Source organism: Bison bison, unplaced genomic scaffold, assembly GCF_000754665.1.
Source record: "Bison bison bison isolate TAMUID 2011002044 unplaced genomic scaffold, Bison_UMD1.0 scf7180017864472, whole genome shotgun sequence".
Classification (NCBI taxonomy): Eukaryota; Metazoa; Chordata; class Mammalia; order Artiodactyla; family Bovidae; genus Bison; species Bison bison.
The window spans coordinates 12,099,214-12,118,800 of NW_011495033.1; the positions used below are offsets into that span (position 1 = coordinate 12,099,214).

General features: G+C 37.9%; 1 protein-coding gene across 6 annotated transcripts in view; it reads left to right on the forward strand.

Annotated features, from left to right (window-relative positions):
* The window catches only part of BCAS3 (breast carcinoma amplified sequence 3), a 591,772-nt gene that overhangs the window by 305,536 nt on the left and 266,649 nt on the right, over nt 1-19,587 (forward strand). For 5 of the 6 annotated variants that reach the window (XM_010861584.1, XM_010861585.1, XM_010861586.1 and 2 more), the window contains one exon: nt 3,989-4,086. In XM_010861584.1, the coding sequence (XP_010859886.1) occupies nt 3,989-4,086 (98 nt within the window). Of the gene's footprint in view, nt 1-3,988; nt 4,087-9,639; nt 10,715-19,587 lie in introns of those variants that run through there. The other variant, XM_010861587.1, reaches the window with a different exon arrangement.

Below are 19,587 nucleotides of genomic sequence, written 5' to 3' on the forward strand. Positions count from 1 at the left end.
AGCTCCCGGTATTTATCTTTAAATTGTTTATATCCTATTTGTTGAGCATGTGTAAATACTAGAAACCTTTATATTAGTCCCAGGTTTATAATTTTGTTGTATTTTGCTTGCAGTTTATATTTAAAATTTTGAGCATATGAGCCCTTGGTTAAGATCTTAACCCCATTAGAACACAATTTTGATGAAAAATTCAGACTTATCTCACATTATTTCAATTATGTGTCCTGTTTAGTACCATTTCCTGCCCCACATCCAATTAGAAATCCCACTCCTGTTATTCTCCTCGTCTCTGTGCGCCATCACTTTATCCTTACGTCTGGTTCTACAATTCTTTCGGCATTATGGCTGCTGATTTTACTTTCTCCTTTAAATTGTGAAGTCTTGTTTAGATCTTTTGGTGCAACCAGCCCTTCACATCCAGTGCCTTCTGTACCCCAGATCACTGAGAATCAATATGATGCTGTGATAGTCTGCCTTCCTGTATCCTCACCAAAATGGCAACTGTCAGGTGTGCTGTTGGCTGTCATATCCATGAGGGGATCAGGCATGGCTAACCTCAGAGTTGTTTCATCACTCAGTTGTGTCTGAGTCTTTTATGATCCCATGGGCGATAGCCCACCAAGATCGTCTGTCCGTGGGATTTACCAGGCCAGTATACTGGAGTGGGTTGCCATTTCCTTCTCCAGAGGATCGTCCCGACCCAGGGATCGAATCCATGTCTCCTGCATCGGCAGGTGAATTCTTTACCACTGAGGCACCAGGGGAGCCTGGCTAATCTTACAGCTGCTCCTTACTTGGAATAGGGATTTAACATGTAGAAAAAGGTCAATGAAATATTTATGAATAGACCTGAGAAATAGATAATGTAAAAGAATGAGATATAAAACCTAGTTTTCCATTCAAGGTTAGCTCCTGGGAAATCAACTTCATTTCATTTTTTCATCTAGTTAATTAATACATCCATTGTTTGATACATTTTATATATGTATGTTGTGATCTTTCTGTGTGAGAACATTTAACTTCTACTCTTTCAGCAAACTTCAGTATTATCAAAACCGTAGTTACTATGTGATACATTAGATCCTCACACTTTAATCATGTTATTAAATGATATGTAATGAATATAACATAAAGCGCAGCATACAGTTCAGTGGTTTTAGTGTAGTCACTATGTTCTGCTGCATCCTCCTAATTCTGGGACATTTTCATCACCCCTACCAGTTTGTTTTTATTTTTGTATTTTTTTTTATGGAAACATTTCAAGCATATATAAAATTTGTAAAATTAAGAAGAATAATAGACTAAACCCCTGTGTATCTGGTGCCTGGTTTCAGTACATCAGTTCTTGGCCAGCCTTCTTTCATCTAGCCCAAAGCACACTCCACCCACAACCCTGGCTGATTCAGAAACTCCAGTGGTATAAATTGAATTAGTAATAGGAAATTTATTAGCCCACATAAGTTATTTAGACTGGGAGGCAGCTTTAATTTGCATGCACTGAGCATATCTAACAGACTAGCTGCTTGTTTTTCATTAAGACCCAGAAAACAGCTCTTCTAGAAACTTTAAGTAAACTCTTCCTGTTTTCTTATTGGCCCACGTTTGCTTAGACCCACTCATTGCAGACCTAATTAATCTCACCATGAGACGATGGGATCACCATAACTGGCTTGGGAAAATAAGCTGATATAGAAGGGCTACTGGGTCGTACACCGCTAGAGCAGTGATCAGTTATTAGCATACCAGCATTTCCAACTTCCAGTGCTAGGTCAAATGCATTTTTCACCTCCCTCCTATTTCTTCCTTTCATACAACAAACACATACACATTCCTACTGTGCTTTCAGTGAGGACCCTTTTTCTACAGTCCGTAATTGAAATGTCAGGCTTCTGTAATGTCTCATGGTGCTTATCAACTTCTTATCTTCATCAATATCCTCTATAAACTCTATGCATAAGCCAAATCATGCTCGTCAAGATGACCTGCATTTATCATGCTTGGCCACAAATCCAGGGGTTTGCTTTTTCTACTTCTGTCTTTAAAGGGATCTTCTTGCTCCTTTGCATATAAATACATCATCCTAACACTGTATAGAGGTCCAATTTCTGTTCCAGCTCCACAGAATCCTCTCACTCTGCTGTGGACCATGCATTCATTCCCTCATTTCCTCTTTTCAAGCCTTTTTACCTACTTCATTCATCTTCACACTAGTTTTCCTTTGCATCAGTCTTGAGTGCTCATGTGCTATACCATGTATCTGCACACAGACTTTGCATTTTGTGTTTTGTTTCTGCTTATTCCTAGAATACTACTGACACATAACTAATACTCAACAAATACTTATTGAATGAATGCATTGCCAAAACATACACACTTAGACTATTACGGTAAGTCTTTTTTCCTTTAAGTTGCCTGGGCCTCTCAGCTCTTTGGGCCATACAGAAATCCTTCAGTGAATAGTGCAGAAATACAGCTGGAACTAGACTCTTAGCATTAATAGATTTACCATTCCCAAGCAACTTAAACTCATATGTAGTAAATTGCAATTTTGCTAACATTCTAATTGATTCTTACATGCTAATTAGTGATATTGTGGAGGTAACTCAGTTAGAGTGTAGAGATTTTAGCTAACCCCCTGGCAGCCACATCCCAACACAGCTGTGTTATCCTGTGTTGTTTTTCAGTCGCTAAGTCATATCCGACTCTTCGCGACCCCATGGACTGCAGCATGCCAGGCTCCCCTGTCCTTCACTATCTCCTGAAGTTTGCTCAAACTCATGTCCATTGAGTCGATGATACCATCCAACCATCTCATCCTCTGTCACCCCCTTCTCCTCCTGCCCTCAATCTTTCCCAGCATCAGGGTCTTTTCAAATGAGTCAGTTCTTCACATCAGGTGGTCAAATATTGGAGTTTCAGCTTCAGCATCAGTCCTTCCAATGATATTCAGGACTGATTTCCTTTAGGATGGACTGGTTGGATCTCCTTGCAGACCAAGGGACTCTCAAGAGTCTTCTCCAGGACCACAATTCATAAGCATCAATTCTTTGGCACTCAGCCTTTTTTATGGTTCACCTCTCACATCAGTACATGACTTCTGGAAACACCATAGCTTTGACTGTATGGTCCTTTGTCAGCAAAGTGATGTCTCTCCTTTTTTAATATGCTGTCTAGGTTTGTTATCCTATGCTTGTTGCCATATGTAAAATAATTTTCTTTAAGGATTTTAAGGGAGTGGCTCAAATTTTTATATCAATTGATATCTTTTAAGGAAGGCAACGATTCTATTCATGAATTTGAAGATTCTTAAAACTCTTCAGCTTCCTTTTTTAACCTTTTATTTTGTATTTGAGTGTCACTAAAATATAGTTGTGATAGTTTCAGGTGCACAGCAGAGTGACCCAGTCATATATATACATGTATCCATTCTCCGCCAAACTCCCCTCCCATCAACTTTGAGCAGTTTCCTGTGCTATACACTAGGTTCTCATTAGTTATCTGCTTTATACATAGTATATATGTTAGCCTCTGTCTCTCAACTCATCCCACTTCTCCTTCCCCACCTTGGTGTCTATATACTTGTTCTCTTCATCTGTTGCTCTACTTCTGCTTTGCAAATAGCTTCCTATGTACCATTTTTCTAGATTCCACGTACACTTTTCAGATGTCAAAGGATTCAGCATAATTTGTTTTGTGTCTTCTCTCGTTCCATTTCATTTGCCCCTTTGTAAATGAATATCCGTTTTTCAACCCCTTAAGCTGTTGAAAACCACACAAAGAGAAGAAGGGGTCCAGAGTGTAGAGAATACTGTGCTTTAAGTCTTTTGAAAGAGCCTTAGGGACTGCAGTTCACCCATTTGCCTTGTTTTAGAGTGAATGGTTCTTTAATGGACTGGGCTATTCCAGCATTGCCGATTTAAGGTCTGTTGTAGCATGGGACAGTTTTGATGCTGGTAACATATGTGAATTAAATTCAATTGCATTGCAGGATCCAGCCAGTCCGCTCTGACCCAGTCAGCATGCCAGGGTCATCCCGTCCAGTGTCTGATCGAAGGGGAATTTCCACCGTGATTGATGCTGCCTCAGGTAGAAGACTGCATACAAAATGTTTAATGGCTTTTCCCCCCATGCCTTTTTAACTTCTTTTCTTGCAAATGTAGATACTGTATATTTCTTGCCATCTTTCTCTTCTCTTGGGGAAGGAGGGTGAAGGAGGGTGAGGAGGGATGGCTGCGTGTGAGCGAGCAAGTGTGCGTGCACATGAGTGTGGCAAGTTGTGTGTGTGTTTGTGTATTAAAACAATACTGTGCCTACATTTGTTGCTAAACAATGCCATGCATTTAAATATTGTTAAGGTTGGTGAATGATACCATGGAGTTGGCACTTGATTAAATGTAATGAACACAGTATTGAAGGCTACAGGGTTGATGACTGTTTTGGCCTTTGATCTCTCAAATGTGGAAAAGCAACCTTGACAGAGAACGTAAATAGAATATATGGATTCAATTTACTCAACCTGTGGAGTATCAAAGTGCCTGATCTGTGGAAGCAGAGAGTCCAACTGCTATAGCCTAAATGGCTTTATTATTGAAAGCATGAAATTTAGAAATTCATTAACTTAAGTCCGTCTAAAACAGTTATTAACTTCCTATCCTTGGAACCAAGCCACGAATATGTATCCTTGGTACCTGGAAATAGGTCTTTGTCTCTATAGGTGATGGTTGCTAAATTAATATTGTAAAATTGTTTTTGGCTCCATCTGCCAAATAACAGAACTGTTTTCCATGATACATTTTCTCATCTCTAAATGCAGTGATAACAAAAGTAAGGACAGTGATGCTTTCTATATGGCACAGCTGTGGATCATCTGAAACTTGCATACAGCAGGGTTTCATCAAAAAAAAGTCTCTTACAAGTAGAATTATTAAACACCCGGCATTAGTCAAACAGTTGAGTCAGAGAGGATTTTAATCTATAGCAATTTCAAAATCCCTGGAGACAGCTGATCTGATTGAGGCTTAAACTGTGAAAGAAAATGGAAACAAACACAAAACTGATTTGTGAAGGCCACTTTTGAAGACCAAAGCTTCTGTTTCTGATTCTGTCTCTGGACGTTTCGAAGTTTGAAAGCTAATGGGTTTTGTACTTTTCCTTGGCTTTCTGAGCTGTTTGTCAGTGGATTGCACTTTGTGTCTGAGCGCACGGTCCACGTTGAGGGCTGTGCTTTCATCCTTAGTGTAAACTTGTATTTTAGAGGACTCATACTTGTTCCTCAGCTTTAGCTTGGCAACCAGGGTTGTCCCCTGGAAACCAGCACAGCAATATCTAAGGTCCCTAGACTTGCACTGCAAGAGATATTGAGATAGGTGACCTAATAAATCTTTTTGATAGTTTCGGTCTGAGAATGCTTAACAGATCCTGTTCATATGGAATTATCATTTACAACTGTGAATCCTGGAAATGATATATTTTAACCTGAAGTGTTTTATTCAAGATTACAGTAGCAGGCTTTGTTGATTGGGGGGTTTGTTTTTTTATATTATTAAACTGCCATATTATTAGAGTCAAGTAACTGGCCGTTGGTTAGATGAAATGCACGTCACTAAAGCAGTTGCCATGTGTATTATTAAATGTGCCATATTCAATGCTATAGTCTGGGGAAAGACTGTATATATCATATAGCACTGTCTCAACTTTAGCTCTTTATAAAGTTCTCTCATGCCACAGAGAGGAATTTCAATGAACTATTGATTCCATAATTTTGTTTAACTCTGCTGCAAGAAGAGTTTCCTGTTGATGTTTGAGTAAGGAATAGATCGTACGTCTTGATTTATCAACACTTAGGTTTCCATCAGTGAAACACACAGCAGATTCTCGGATGTTGTTCTCCCAGCTCTGAGCCTCTGCTTGACTTGTCTTTACTTCTTGGTGACTAAGTTCCATTATTTTTCTCAGCCTGTTTTCATTGCAGAAAATCATTAGCCCCTTTCAGAATGACAGCCAGAGCAATGAAATGCGTGTGCTTTCTCTAGCTGAGCTAAAGAACACCATAGATGAGGAATTAGACTTCTGTGAGTTATTTTCCACCTCTCCAATGGTCTGGATCTCTTTCACTGATCACATTTTTTTAAGTGGGCGGATAATATTTTGTTGGCAAAACTTCATCGATTTTGTCTAGTGGGGCCACTGTTGTAACAGTGTTACTTTTCTATTGATTTAACAAGATAAACTATAAATGGTTTGGATTTTTTTTTTAAATTTATTTTATTGAAGTACAGTTGATTTACAATGCAGTGTTAATTTCTGCTACACAGCGAAGCGATTCAGTTGTACGTTTCTTTTTCGTGTTCTTTCCCACCGTGGCTTATCGCGGGATACTGACTGCCGTGCCCTGTGCTGTGCAGTAGGACTTTGTTGTTTATCCATTCTCTATATAATAGTTTGCATCTGCTAATCTCAAACTCTGATTTGGGTTCTTTATGAAAAGAGGTTTATAGGGAAATTCTGTTTTAGATTCTTCTATTAACAAGAGTCTAGTTGCTCCTGAACCAGGAAATACGTCTCTGATTATGACCCATGCCTTGGAGTCAGCTGCTTGTTATGAAGATGCTAATCTGGAGTTTTGATTGCCTTTGCTTAGAGAGGTATGACCAGTGTGGCGCCTCCTCTTATCAGGGTTCCTTGCTTTGTGTCTTACCTTTAAACAATTTATACAACTAAACATATTGTCTTTTTAATTGTTCCTGTGGCAGACTTTGTAGCTATCCCTTTATTTTAGTGACAGCTCTTGCTCTGTCTAAACTAGTGGTGGTGTAATTATTGTTCATCAAATTACTTTTCAAAGGAGTAGAATTTAAAAATACAACTTGATATGATCAGATCTTCTGATGGCTATGACCATCTTCAAAGTGAAAATATTATTTTCACCTTGGATCTGTATGTTCTGCTTTCAGTATCTGTGTGTCCCGCAGTATTACTCTACTGAAACGAAAATCCCTAGTGGGACATTGTGCCACTCTTGCTGGCAAATTCTTACAGAGATTCTTGATTAGGTGGTATGTTTGTGCTTCAATCCTTCACACAGAGATGTATTAAACTACAAGTTTTTCACTTATTAACTTAGATGATTTAGGCATAGTGTAAATTCCATACCTTTAGGTACCTGTGAACAAGTTTCTTGCTGTCTCTTTATATATGTATATTTTAGACTCAGCAGATCTATAATTGTTTTATATGTAGATGTTACTTCCCATGTCGTGTTTCCTCTGATATTTGGAGACTGAAAAAAATACTACCCTGCCTCAGATTTCGAAGTTAATTGTCAGAGGTTCCCTTCTTGTCTAAGGAGAATGCCATTCTGGAAATGGACTTCATAGATTTGCCTATACACACAGGCTACCCAGAAAAATGAGATCTGAAGGAACTGCTCCAGTTTTCCTATCCACCTGATTAACATCAGCGTCTGAATCAGACAGTATTTCTAGACAACGCATGTCATGATTACTTCCTGTTTTCCCCTTTGTACTTTTCTTTTGGTTAGGTATCTAAGAATTTCTTGCTTTTGTTTGTCCTTTGTAACCCGTGTCCTTCTGGTAAAGGTATAGGGCTGAAAGCGGGGGAAGGTAGATATAGTGTCAGGGTCCTGTTCAAACTTTGTTTCCCACTTGGGTGGCTGCAGTTCTTGTTCCAAGATGTGCAGGCTGCATAACTTGTTGGATAACTTAATAACAGCTCTAATTGCTGGTGAGTCATCCACACAGAGCCTGGAAAGATCTGGTTCGTCCTAAGTTTGTTTGTCCTCGTTTGTAGTTTTACTATGGAAATTGGTGTTTACCAAGAAAGAACTCAAAGCAACTGAGATTCAAAGACAAACTTATGCCCCACTTGTATGAAGAGCAGACATCTTTGTCAGACTCTACTAAAGTAAACATTTTATAGAGAAAATGTTATTAGAAGTGGTGAGAGCAGCTTGGGTGTACATTCCTGAGCAGTTGACAGGAGGGGAAGGGAAGCTGTGACAGAGCAGTAAAACAAGTTCTTGTTCTTTCCAGCAGGCTTTGATACATCAGGTATTGGTGCTACCTCACACACTCCACTAAACAGGGACAGAGTTGCAGATCTGGTATTTGTTGCTGTTCTTGACTCAAGAGAAATGTTCTTTTTTCTGTACAACTGGAGTCATCTAAATGATTTCTAAGGATTTAATTAACTCAGGCTTCAGCACCCAATTCTTGCAGATATCTAAATAATTTGTTTGCTTGAAGAAAACCCAAACTGGTTTGATTTTATTGATTTTATAATGGTCAATTGTGCCTACTTTGTGTATTTGGCATTTTGTGCTGCTGCTGCTAAGTCACTTCAGTCGTGTCCAACTCTGTGCGACCCCACAGATGGCAGCCCACCAGGCTCCCCCGTCCCTGGGATTCTCCAGGCGAGAACACTGGAGTGGGTTGCCATTTCCTTAAAAGAAATTATACCTATTAGAAAAGTATGGTTGGGTAGACAACAAGGATATTATTACAGCAGCCAAATCTCTGCTGAAGAGAGATTCTTATGGAGGCATGGTTTTATCTTACAGAGATTTCTCTGATGCACTGGGGGAACTATATTCCTAAGGGCTATATTTCATGTATCTATAGTTGCCATTCCAATCAGAGGCATACAGACTTTGTTATTGTATCTTAAAGCCATCAGGGGCATAAGAGATGCTGGTGGTAAGAGCAAAGGGATTTATAAGAAACACCGTTCAGTCTACCGTGGTGAGGTCACTTAGCTCCATGATTTTCATAACTAGAACAGGTGATAGACACACCATGGTCTTATAGTCATGGTCTTGAGCTCTTGCTGAAACCTTCAATAAGGCATGTTTCCTACCTAGCCATTCTTCTCTGCCTCTGTGAAAAGAATGTAAGGGACTTCCCTCGTGGTCCAGTGGTTAAGACTCCCTGTTTCCACTGCCGTGGGCACGGGTTCAATCCCAGATCAGGGAATAAGACCCCACATGCCATGCAGGATGGCCAAAAGACAAAAGAAAAAAAAAAGAATTTTTTTCCCTTTATAAAAATTTGCTATACCTTTTTGGGCAGGAATATGTTCAAATTATTTCCTAAAATAACTCCCAAATATAAAGGCTATAAAGTTCTTTTGAAATGTTGAGCTATTTCTTTGAATAGATGATATGGTTTTCATTTAATAGAGTTCCAGATAGTCTTTGTGATTATAAGGTGACGAAAACTCCAGGCATACTTGTACCTTGGGTATTCAAAGCCTTTGTGGAATCAGTAAGAGGATTAGGGATGAGGGTGAAATTAAAAGAAGGCTTAGTCCTGACCTGTGAACAGAGTCCCTTAGAGGGGGAAAAAGGAGGTCAGTAATTTTACTGTGACACTATTTATACTTTGAACAGTAAATATTCAAACTAAGATAATTAAGGTTGGCTTTTTCATTAGAAAAGAGGAAGTCTGTGCCTTATTTCAGCTCTCATCTAGTGAACACCTACTGCCTCTATAGAATCAAAAGTAAATTATAGAGATGAAGAACATAGGGAAAAGAGTTGATTTCCCATCACAAAAGTGCTCAGTCACATCTCTCTCCTCCTGATTTAAATACTCCTCTCATTCTTCTTTCTAATATTTATAGGATGTTAGAAGATGAAATTCAAGTTAACAGTGTGGAAAATTTTAGCTCAGCACAATTAAGGAAAAAATGATTGCCCCACTTGAAGATGAAAAAACTGTAAACAGAAGTAGAAGAAGCTGTTGGGAAAGTTTTTTTCTGATGACACATTGCTTCTTTGAATAAATCTTTGTGTCAGCTGAAACCTCGCCTTGGCTTTCTCTGTTGCAAGCACCAAGTCCATGACATGCCTTTAAGTCTTTCCTAAGCGTTTGGAGAAGGAATTGATGGAATTCTCCCTACTGTTGATATACCAGGGTACCACATTATTTACATGAGACTTTTGGGCCAAAAGACCCAACTTTTCTTTTTTGTACCGTTATTACTACATCTTTAATACAAGGCTGGACTGTTTATGTAGTCTGTTGCCTGAGACTGTGGTGGCAGAGGGACAATATTGGGGGCAGTATTAGAATTTGTTTAAGTCTGAACCGGGGATTCCATTTGTCTTAGTGACATTAGTGTCAAACTGTTAGTGCCACACTATTTTAAATTGTGTCCAAGAGCCTGAGCGGCTTATGCTTATAGGTGCCATCTATGAACTTAGAAACAAACAAAGGAGCCTCTCTCCACTGACTGTGTAAGCCCAGTGAGCAATTAAAAAGCAGCCCGGGACCTCACCCGGGCAACTGGTCGGAACCAGAGCTTGGGGTATTCCCCTGGATATTGTTGAAAACTGTCAGAGAAAAACTAAAGCAAATAATCAAAGTGGAAATAATTGTTCCTGGGAACAGTTTTGTTTTTGAAGCTTGAGGCAGTGGAAGGAATAGTGACTAGTCACTTACAGATCTTTGGTTCTAGTCTCTGCTCTGCCTGGAACTAGCTCTTTAAGAAATGGCTTCAAAACCCAAGGCTTACTTCTATAAAATGAAGAAAAGAATTGAAGTAGATTATTTGCAAAGTTCCTTCTAGCTTGAAAAATTGATACGTGTATACTTTAGATCATCTTTGAAGGATTTTTTTTTAATTAGGGTATGGTTTACATATAGCAAAAATGCACATATCTTAATCATACAGCTTGATCAGTTTTTATACCCAGATAATCTTTCCATCATTTCAGAAAGTTCCTTTATTCCTCCTCCAGTCAAGACTACCTTTGACCCAGACTATGACTTTTATCATCGTAAATTAGCTTTGTTTATATTGAACTTCAAGTAAATAGAATCATTCTGTACATTCTCTTGCATCTGGCTTCTTTTACTTAATTTAATGTTTTTGAGATTCGTTCAAGTATTACAAGTGTCGCTAGTTCATTTTTTTACATTGCAGCGTAGTTTGAATATAACACAGTTTATGTATCCATTACTCTGTTGTTTTTAGCTTTTGGCATATTATTAATAAGGCTGCTATAAACTTTGCTGTATAAGTCTTTTTTTGACATAGTCAATTCATATCTTCTGGGCATGTACATAGGATTGGAAGCTCTGGCTCAGAAGGTAGGCATGTGTTTAGCTTTATTAGGAACTGCCAAGGAAGTATTCCAAAATGACTATACCATTTTTTCATTCTTAACAGCAGTGTGTGAGCCATTCTAGTGAATGTAAACTGTGGTCTTAATTTGCTTTTCTCTGATGAATACTGATACTGGGCACCTTGCATGTACTTACTGGAGATTTGGATATCTTTTGCAATGTATTTGTGAAGTCTTTCACCAGTTTTTATTGGGTCTGTTGTCTGTTGAGTTTCAGGGGTTCTTTACTCTGGATGAGGCTTTTTGTTGGATATTTTGCCAGTATGTCCTTTCAATTCATTGCCTTTTCACTTTCTTATTGGTGTTTTTTGACAAGCAGAAATACATTTTTTCCATTATTTTTACTTTTATGTGTTTCAGTGCTTTTCCTTAGTAACTATATGGTTTTGGCTTTTGCATTTAGTCTATGAATCTTTTCAAAATATTTTTTATTATGAGATGAGGCAAGGATCAAGGTTCAGTTTCTTCCAGAGAAGTGTGTTCCAGTACTGTTCATCAAAAAGATCTTTCCCCCAATGAATTTTGATGATGCTTTTTTAAAAAATCATATTTTTCCTGGATTCTCTATTTTCTTCCATACACACACACACACACACACTCTCACCCACACACACTCTCACCCACCCCTGTCTTTTATACCACTATCATACACTATCTTAATAACTAGCTTTTTAGTAAGTTTTGAAATGTAACAAATTAATGTCTCTACTTTTTCCTTTAGTCATTTCTTGGCTATTCTAGAATATAAAATATAGATTAATGTATGTCTTTACATTTCAATCACGTACATATGCACACACATACCAGCAGATGGTGTGGTCCATGGACCTCTCTGAAAGTGTCCAATACACTTTCAAGGGGTCAGCGAGTGAAAACTATTTTTATAAATATGAATTCATTTTTTGTCTTTTTTTGCCATCTTGACATTCAGTATAGATGGTGCTGAAGCAGTGGTGTATAAACCTGATGGCCTCTTAGCATGGTAAAAAGCAGTGGCACCAAGCTATGCTCATAGCAGATGCAACTTGCTCATAGTTTAAAAAAAAAGATATAATTACTTAAGGCTTTCTTGATACAGTAAACATTATTAATTTTACCAAACTTTAGAAGCTAATAAATTTTATTAGATTTTCATGTTTGTGTACTTTTTAATGTTCTATGTATCGTAATTGAATTAATGCACACTAGCTGTTTTGAGGGAGTTGCGCTTGTGTGTTTGTTTTGCACTGAACTAGCAACTGTTTTCATGGAATGCCATTTTACTTAAAAGAAAAACTGAAACTTCGTTCATTCAGACATTGGTATTTGGTAGAAATGTTCTCAAAAATGAACAAAGTAAACCTGTCATTTCAAAAAAAACAAACTGACAAATATTTACTACCAATCATAAAATTCTAGTCTTCAATTGAAAATTAGAAATTTGGAAACCATGTATCCACCAGTCTGCATAACAGGTCCCATACTTAAACACATTTCTGATGAGATAGGTGGTGATATTACCTAGTATGATATTTTATGTCATAAAATAAGTCAACATTTGGAAGATATGCAGTATTTTCCAAATGACTGGTCTTATAAAATTATGTATGGTAATGGACTCATTTCAAGTGCAAGACAGAACAAAGGATTTTAATACGACAGATTGCATAAGTTAATTGGTATGGTTTCAGATATCATTGTAACTAGCACGTTAAGTGTTCTATCAGGGAAGAATATCCCCAGAATCTGATAAGACTCAGAATATGAATACACGCAATCCTTTTCCAATTCCATTTCTGACTTACATCAATATATGGAGAAAAAGCATTTGACAAAAATCCAACATTCCTTCATGATGGACTCGCATCAAAGTGGGTGTAAGAGAAGCATAATAAAGGCCAGTTTTGAGAAACCCTCCAGTTACATCTATTCAGTGGTAAAAAGCTGAAAGTCTTTCCTTTAAAATCAGGAACAAGACAAGGATCCCCACTCACTCTTACCACTTCTATTTAACATAGTATTGGAAGTCTCAGCCACAGACATCAGACAAGAAAAAGAATTAAAAAGCATCCAAGTTGGAAGGGAAGAAATAAAACTGTCACTGTTTGCAGATTACATGATACTATGTATGAAAAAACTTAGTCTCCATCAAAAAACTATAATAAATTAATTCAGTGAAGTTACAGGATACAAGATGAATATACAGAAATATATTGCTTATTCTATAGACTAATAATGAACTATATAGAAATTAATGAAACAATTTAGAATGGATTAAAAGTAGTAAAATGCCTAGAAATAAATTTAACCAATGATATGACCATAGTGGTTAATATCCAAAATATATATATAGCGCTTACAACTTAATATAAAAACACAATTTAAAAATGGCAATAATTAGCCTCCAATTAAAATAAGTTAGTTTTTTAAAAAAGAAAAAAAAATGTGCAGAAGACCTGAATAGGCATTTTTCCAAAGAAGACATACAGATAGTCAACAACCACATGAAAAGAAGTTCAGCATTGCTATCAAAGTGTAAGTCGCTCAGTCGTGTCCGACTCTTTGCGATCACATGAACTGTAGCCCATCAGCCTTCTCAGTCCATGGGATTCGCCAGGCAAGAATACTGGAGTAGGTAGCCATGCCCTTCTCTGGGGATTCCAGACCCAGAGATTGAATCCAGGTCTCCTGCATTGCAGGCAGATTCTTTATTGTCTGAGCCACCAGAAATCAAAGGAGAAATTCAAATCAAAACCACAGTGAGATATCATCTCACAGCTATCAGAAAGGCTATCAATGAAAAATCTAGTCAAAAATAACAAATGTTGGTGATAATGTAGAGAAAAGGGCACCCAAGTAGACTGCTGGTGGGGTTCTGGTTTGGTGCAGCCACTACAAAAATGGTATATATTCCTGAGAAAACTAAGACTAGAACTGATCCAGCGGTTCTACTCCTGAGTATATATCTGAAGAAATGAAAATACTAATTCAAAAAGATACATGAACCTCAATGTTCATAGTAGCATTATTCACAGTAACCAAGATAGAGAAGCAGCCTAATTGCCCATCAGCAGATGAATGGATAAAGAAGATGTAGTATGTATGTACAACAGAATGTGACTCAGCCATAATAAAGAATGAAATTCTGCCATTTGCAGAAATGTAGATGAACCTGGAGAGTATTATGCTTAGTGAAATAAGACAGACAAACACTGTATATTATCACTTATATGTGGAATCAAAAAACAAGGCAAATGAATAAAATAGTGGTTACCATTAAAGAGAGGGAAAGGGAAATGGGCAAGATAGAGGTAGGTGGGTAGATTAAGAGGCACAAACTACTATGGTGAAATACACAAGTATATAGCCATTATTTTGTAATAAGTTTAAATAGAGTATAAAATATTGACTCACCATGTTGTATACCTGAAACTAATATAGTATCATAAATCATCTATACTTCAATAAAAATTCATATAATATACCTCAAAAAAAGTAAGCATGACTATCATTATTTGTAATGTTTCAAAATTAAAATTTTAATGGATTAACACAAAAATGTTTTCAATATTGATAGATATTATCACATACAAAAACTCTTTGGATTCCTATCTGTAAGTACACAAAACGGTCTTAATTCCCCCAAAACAACCATCATATTTATATAATATATATACATGTATGTATGTATTATATGTGTATATCTATATACACACATACTACAGATTAAATGTATATTCATCTCTACAAAAATTTAGATGAGATTTGAGTCATTTTTCATTGAATCTGTGGGTCACATTTAGCAGATTTGACATCCTAACAATATGGACTCTTTCAATACATGAATCTTGTATAGCTATCCATTTATTTTGTTGTTTAGTCACCAAGTAATGTCCAACTCTTTTGCATCGTCATGGACTGTAGCCCACCAGGCTTCTCTGTTCATGGGATTCCCCAGCCAAGAATACTGGAATGGTTTGCCATTTCCTTCTCCAGGGGATCTTTCCGACCCAGGGATCAAACTCGTGTCTCCTGCATTGGCAGGTGGATTCTTTACCACTGAGCCTCCAGGGAAGCCCGGTGGTCTTCTTTAATTTCTCCTGATGTTTGTTAACTTTTAATGTAGGAGTCTTACGCATATTTTTTAACATTTATTTCAGTCATTTGATGCTTTAATGCTATAATGAATAGCAGGCTTTGTTTTTCAGGATTTTTCCATAGTATATAGTATACAATTTTGGGGGCGGGCAGTATATTGAACTAGTATCCAGAATCCGTTATAGATTCATGTATTAATTTTAGTAGATCTGTTTGGATTTTTTGCTCAGCAGTCATGTCATCTGCAAATAAAGATGGTTATATTTTTTCCCATCTTTACACCTCATTTCTTTTCCCCCTCATTGTATTCGCTTAGATCTCTAGTATGCTGAGTAGAAGTGATGATATTGAAAGTCTTGTCTTCTACGTAATCTTATAGGGGAGTGTTTAACATTTCACTGTTACATATAATGTTAGATGTAGTTGTTGTTTTAAATGAAAACTTAACATTCCTCTATTGTGTCATTCCTATATTGGAATACCTGAATCCTTATATTGTATTATTCCTACATTGGAATAACAAAAAATGGACAAAATCCATAAAAGAGCCCAACTGACTTTCTAAAATTGAAAAATATAATTTATTAAATAAATAAATTATTGAATGGGCTTAGCAGCTGACTATATGAAGAGGAAGATAGAATCAGAAATTCAAAAACAAGTCAAAACTTACTTAAACTGAAGTGAAGAAAGAAGAAAATGAAATACAACAAAACTCAGTGTGAGAAATGTATGTTGTGGTATTTACCTGCCTAACGTACATGCAGTTGTTAGAGATGGATGGAAAAAAAGCCAGGATAGGGCAAAATAAATAAATGACGGGCTGAATATTTTCTAAAGTTAATTAAAGACATCAACTCCAATTTCAAGGTTAGCTTGCCCCAAGTAGGATAAATACAAAGAAAACCATATCTTGTCATATCAGCACCCTAATAATCCTGAAGTCCACAAATCACAAAGCAATTTTAATTTTCAGCCTACCATGTTTCTTTATTTCTTAGGTTCATATTTGGGTGACAGTTTAACATTTTGACAAAGTTAGAATTATTTTTAAGTTTCTTTGACAGTTTGAGATACCTGTCTCCCATTCCTCTATGAGGAATCGTCAGGATGTTTACCATTAGATGGAAGTAAGAAAATGGGGAACTAGTATTTATTTATAAACAGCTACGTGCCTAACAACGTGTTAGATGTTTTCACATGGTTTATCTCATTTAATCATATTTCATTAGGATCACAGATCCATTTCAGAAATATGCAAAGAGTGGGATTTAAGACACCTAGTTCCTAATACTTAGAAATACTTAGAGTGCATTATGGTGACACCTCAGATAAGTCCAAACCTCTTTTTACCCTGCCTGATCAAATATTCATTTCAAAACACTGTATGCTGAAATGAGCCACGTGGGAGTTGAAGAGAATCAACTATTCAGGTGGTGAAAATGTGTGAATGCAGCTGGCAGATGAAGCTCCAGTGTGATGAATTCCCAGCTTGTCCTTATTGCTTCAGGCAACGACTGACAGGCTGACTGGTCATTGGCTTTCCATTTCTGGCACTGATAGGACTGAAAATACTGAGTGTCACAGATACTTAAAAGCTGTCCCTGTTAGAATGGATACAAACAGTGCTGGAGGGTCCTTCTTGCATAGAGCTGTAATCAATATGGTCTAGAGTTCTTGACCTGAACCTATAATTATCTGGTTGTTGTAAAGGTGGCTTATTGTTACAGAAAATGCTTATATTCAGAACTTTGGGGCTAAGTTGTGAATGGAGCGAAGGAAAATAGAGGCTTTGTCCCTCCTTCTCTCCTTCCTAGTATTTAAGAGGCTATCATAATAACCACAGATCAGGGCATTCTTAAAGGATTAGAACATTGTATCTCTAGGATTTTGGGGTGCTGAAGTTTGAATTTTACCTCTGATGTGAAAGTCATGACTTTAGTGTTTGTAGCTTGTGATTTTTCAAATAACAAAACAGAATTTCTTCTCACTGATTCAAATACTTGGATTAGAAGTGCAACTTAAATCATAACACATTTGAACTTGATCTTTTCCTGCAGCTAAGTGTATGCTGACAAAAAGAAATTGAGTAAGCGGATGTTACAGCATCCATGATCCATGAATGTGAGTTGAAGGTGGTGACACTGATAGGAATTCTTAAGTTACTCTTTGTACCAGTGTATGTAAGTATATTGTGATCAAGATTAATTTGCCATGTGAAAATAGCAATAGTGCAGTTAGGAAAGGACTTAACAGTCAATGTGGATCCTGATTGCTGTCACCACTTGGTTTAAGACACCTCTGATGGGCATTATTGGGGCTTCCTTGGTGGCTCAAGCAGTAAAGAATCTGCCTGCAGTGCTGGAGACCCAGGTTCAATCTCTGGGTCAGGAAGATCCCGTGAGGAAGGAAATGGCTTACCCATTCCAGTATCCTTGCCTGGAAAATTCCATGGACAAGAGGAGCCTGAAGGGCTACAGTCCATGAAGTCGCAGAGTCTGGGTGGGGATGCCTTGAAAAAGAGGGAAAAAGTAATGCTATATAATAGAGGGCTATTTGAAAACAAGGGTTGTCTTTGTATTTCTACATGCTGGGTATTGGTACCTGCCACAGAGCAGATAATCAATATGTGTTGGATTATTGATTTCTGATGAAACATAAGCCTTTAAATATATCACAAAGTATTTAAAACTTAATAATGTTGCTTCTTTGGATTCATTGGAGAGTATATAACTCCATTGCTAACACTAGCAAGTGGGTACTCTTTGTACCCCCTTCTGATGTCTATGTTCAAGGTCAGGAGGGGCGGCCGTGAGGAGACACCCTTGTCCAAGGTAAGGAGCAGCAGCTGCGCTTTGCTGGAGCAGCCGTGAAGAGATACCCCATGTCCAAGGTAAGAGAAACCCAAGTAAGACGGTAGGTGTTGCGAGAGGGCATCAGAGGGCAGACACACTGAAACCATAATCACAGAAAACTGGCCAATCTGATCACATGGACCACACACAGCCTTGTCTAACTCAATGAAACTAAGCCATGCTGTGTGGGGCCACCCAAGACGGATGGGTCGTGGTGGAGAGGTCTGACAGAATGTGGTCCACTGGAGAAGGGAATGGCAAACCACTTCAGTATTCTTGCCTTGAGAACCCCATGAACAGTATGAAAAGGCAAAATGATAGGATACTGAAAGAGTAACTCCCCAGGTCAGTAGGTGCCCAATATGCTACTGGAGATCAGTGGAGAAATAACTCCAGAAAGAATGAAGGGATGGAGCCAAAGCAAAAAGAATACCCGGCTGTGGATGGGACTGGTGATAGAAGCAAAGTCCAATTCTGTAAAGAGCAATATTGCATAGGAACCTGGAATGTCAGGTCCATGAATCAAGGCAAATTGGAAGTGGTCAAAAAAGAGATGGCAAGAGTGAACGTCAACATTCTAGGAATCAGCGAACTGAAATGGACTGGAATGGGTGAATTTAACTCAGATGACCATTATATCTACTACCGCGGGCAGGAATCCCTTAGAAGAAATGGAGTAGCCATCGTGGTCAACAAGAGTCTGAAATGCAGTACTTGGATGCAATCTCAAAAACGACAGAATGATCTCTGTTCGTTTCCAAGGCAAACCATTCAATATCCTGGTAATCCAAGCCTATGCCCCAACCAGTAATGCTGAAGAAGCTGAAGTTGAACGGTTCTATGAAGACCTACAAGACCTTCTAGAACGAACACCCAAAAAAGATGTCCTTTTCATTGCAGGGGACTGGAATGCAAAAATAAGAAGTTAAGAAACACCTGGACTAACAGGCAGATTTGGCCTTGGAGTATGGAATGAAGCAGGGCAAAGGCTAATAGAGTTTTGCCAAGGGAACGCACTGGTCATAGCAAACACCCTCTTCCAACAACACAAGAGAAGACTCTACACATGGACATTACCAGATGGTCAACACTGAAATCAGATTGATTATATTCTTTACAGCCAAAGATGGAGAAGCTCTATACAGTCAGCAAAAACAAGACCAGGAGCTGACTGTGGCTCAGATCATGAACTCCTTATTGCCAAATTCAGACTTAAATTGAAGAAAGTAGGGAAAACCACTAGACTATTCAGGTATGACCTAAAGCAAATCCCTTATGATTATACAGTGGAAGTGCGAAATAGATTTAAGGGACTAGATCTGATAGACAGAGTGCCTGATGAACTATGGACGGAGGTTCGTGACATTGTACAGGAGACAGGGATCAAGACCATCCCCATGGAAAAGAAATGCAAAAAAGCAAAATGGCTGTCTGGGGAGGCCTTACAAATAGCTGTGAAAAGAAGAGAAGCGAAAAGCAAAGGAGAAAAGGAAAGATATAAGCATCTGA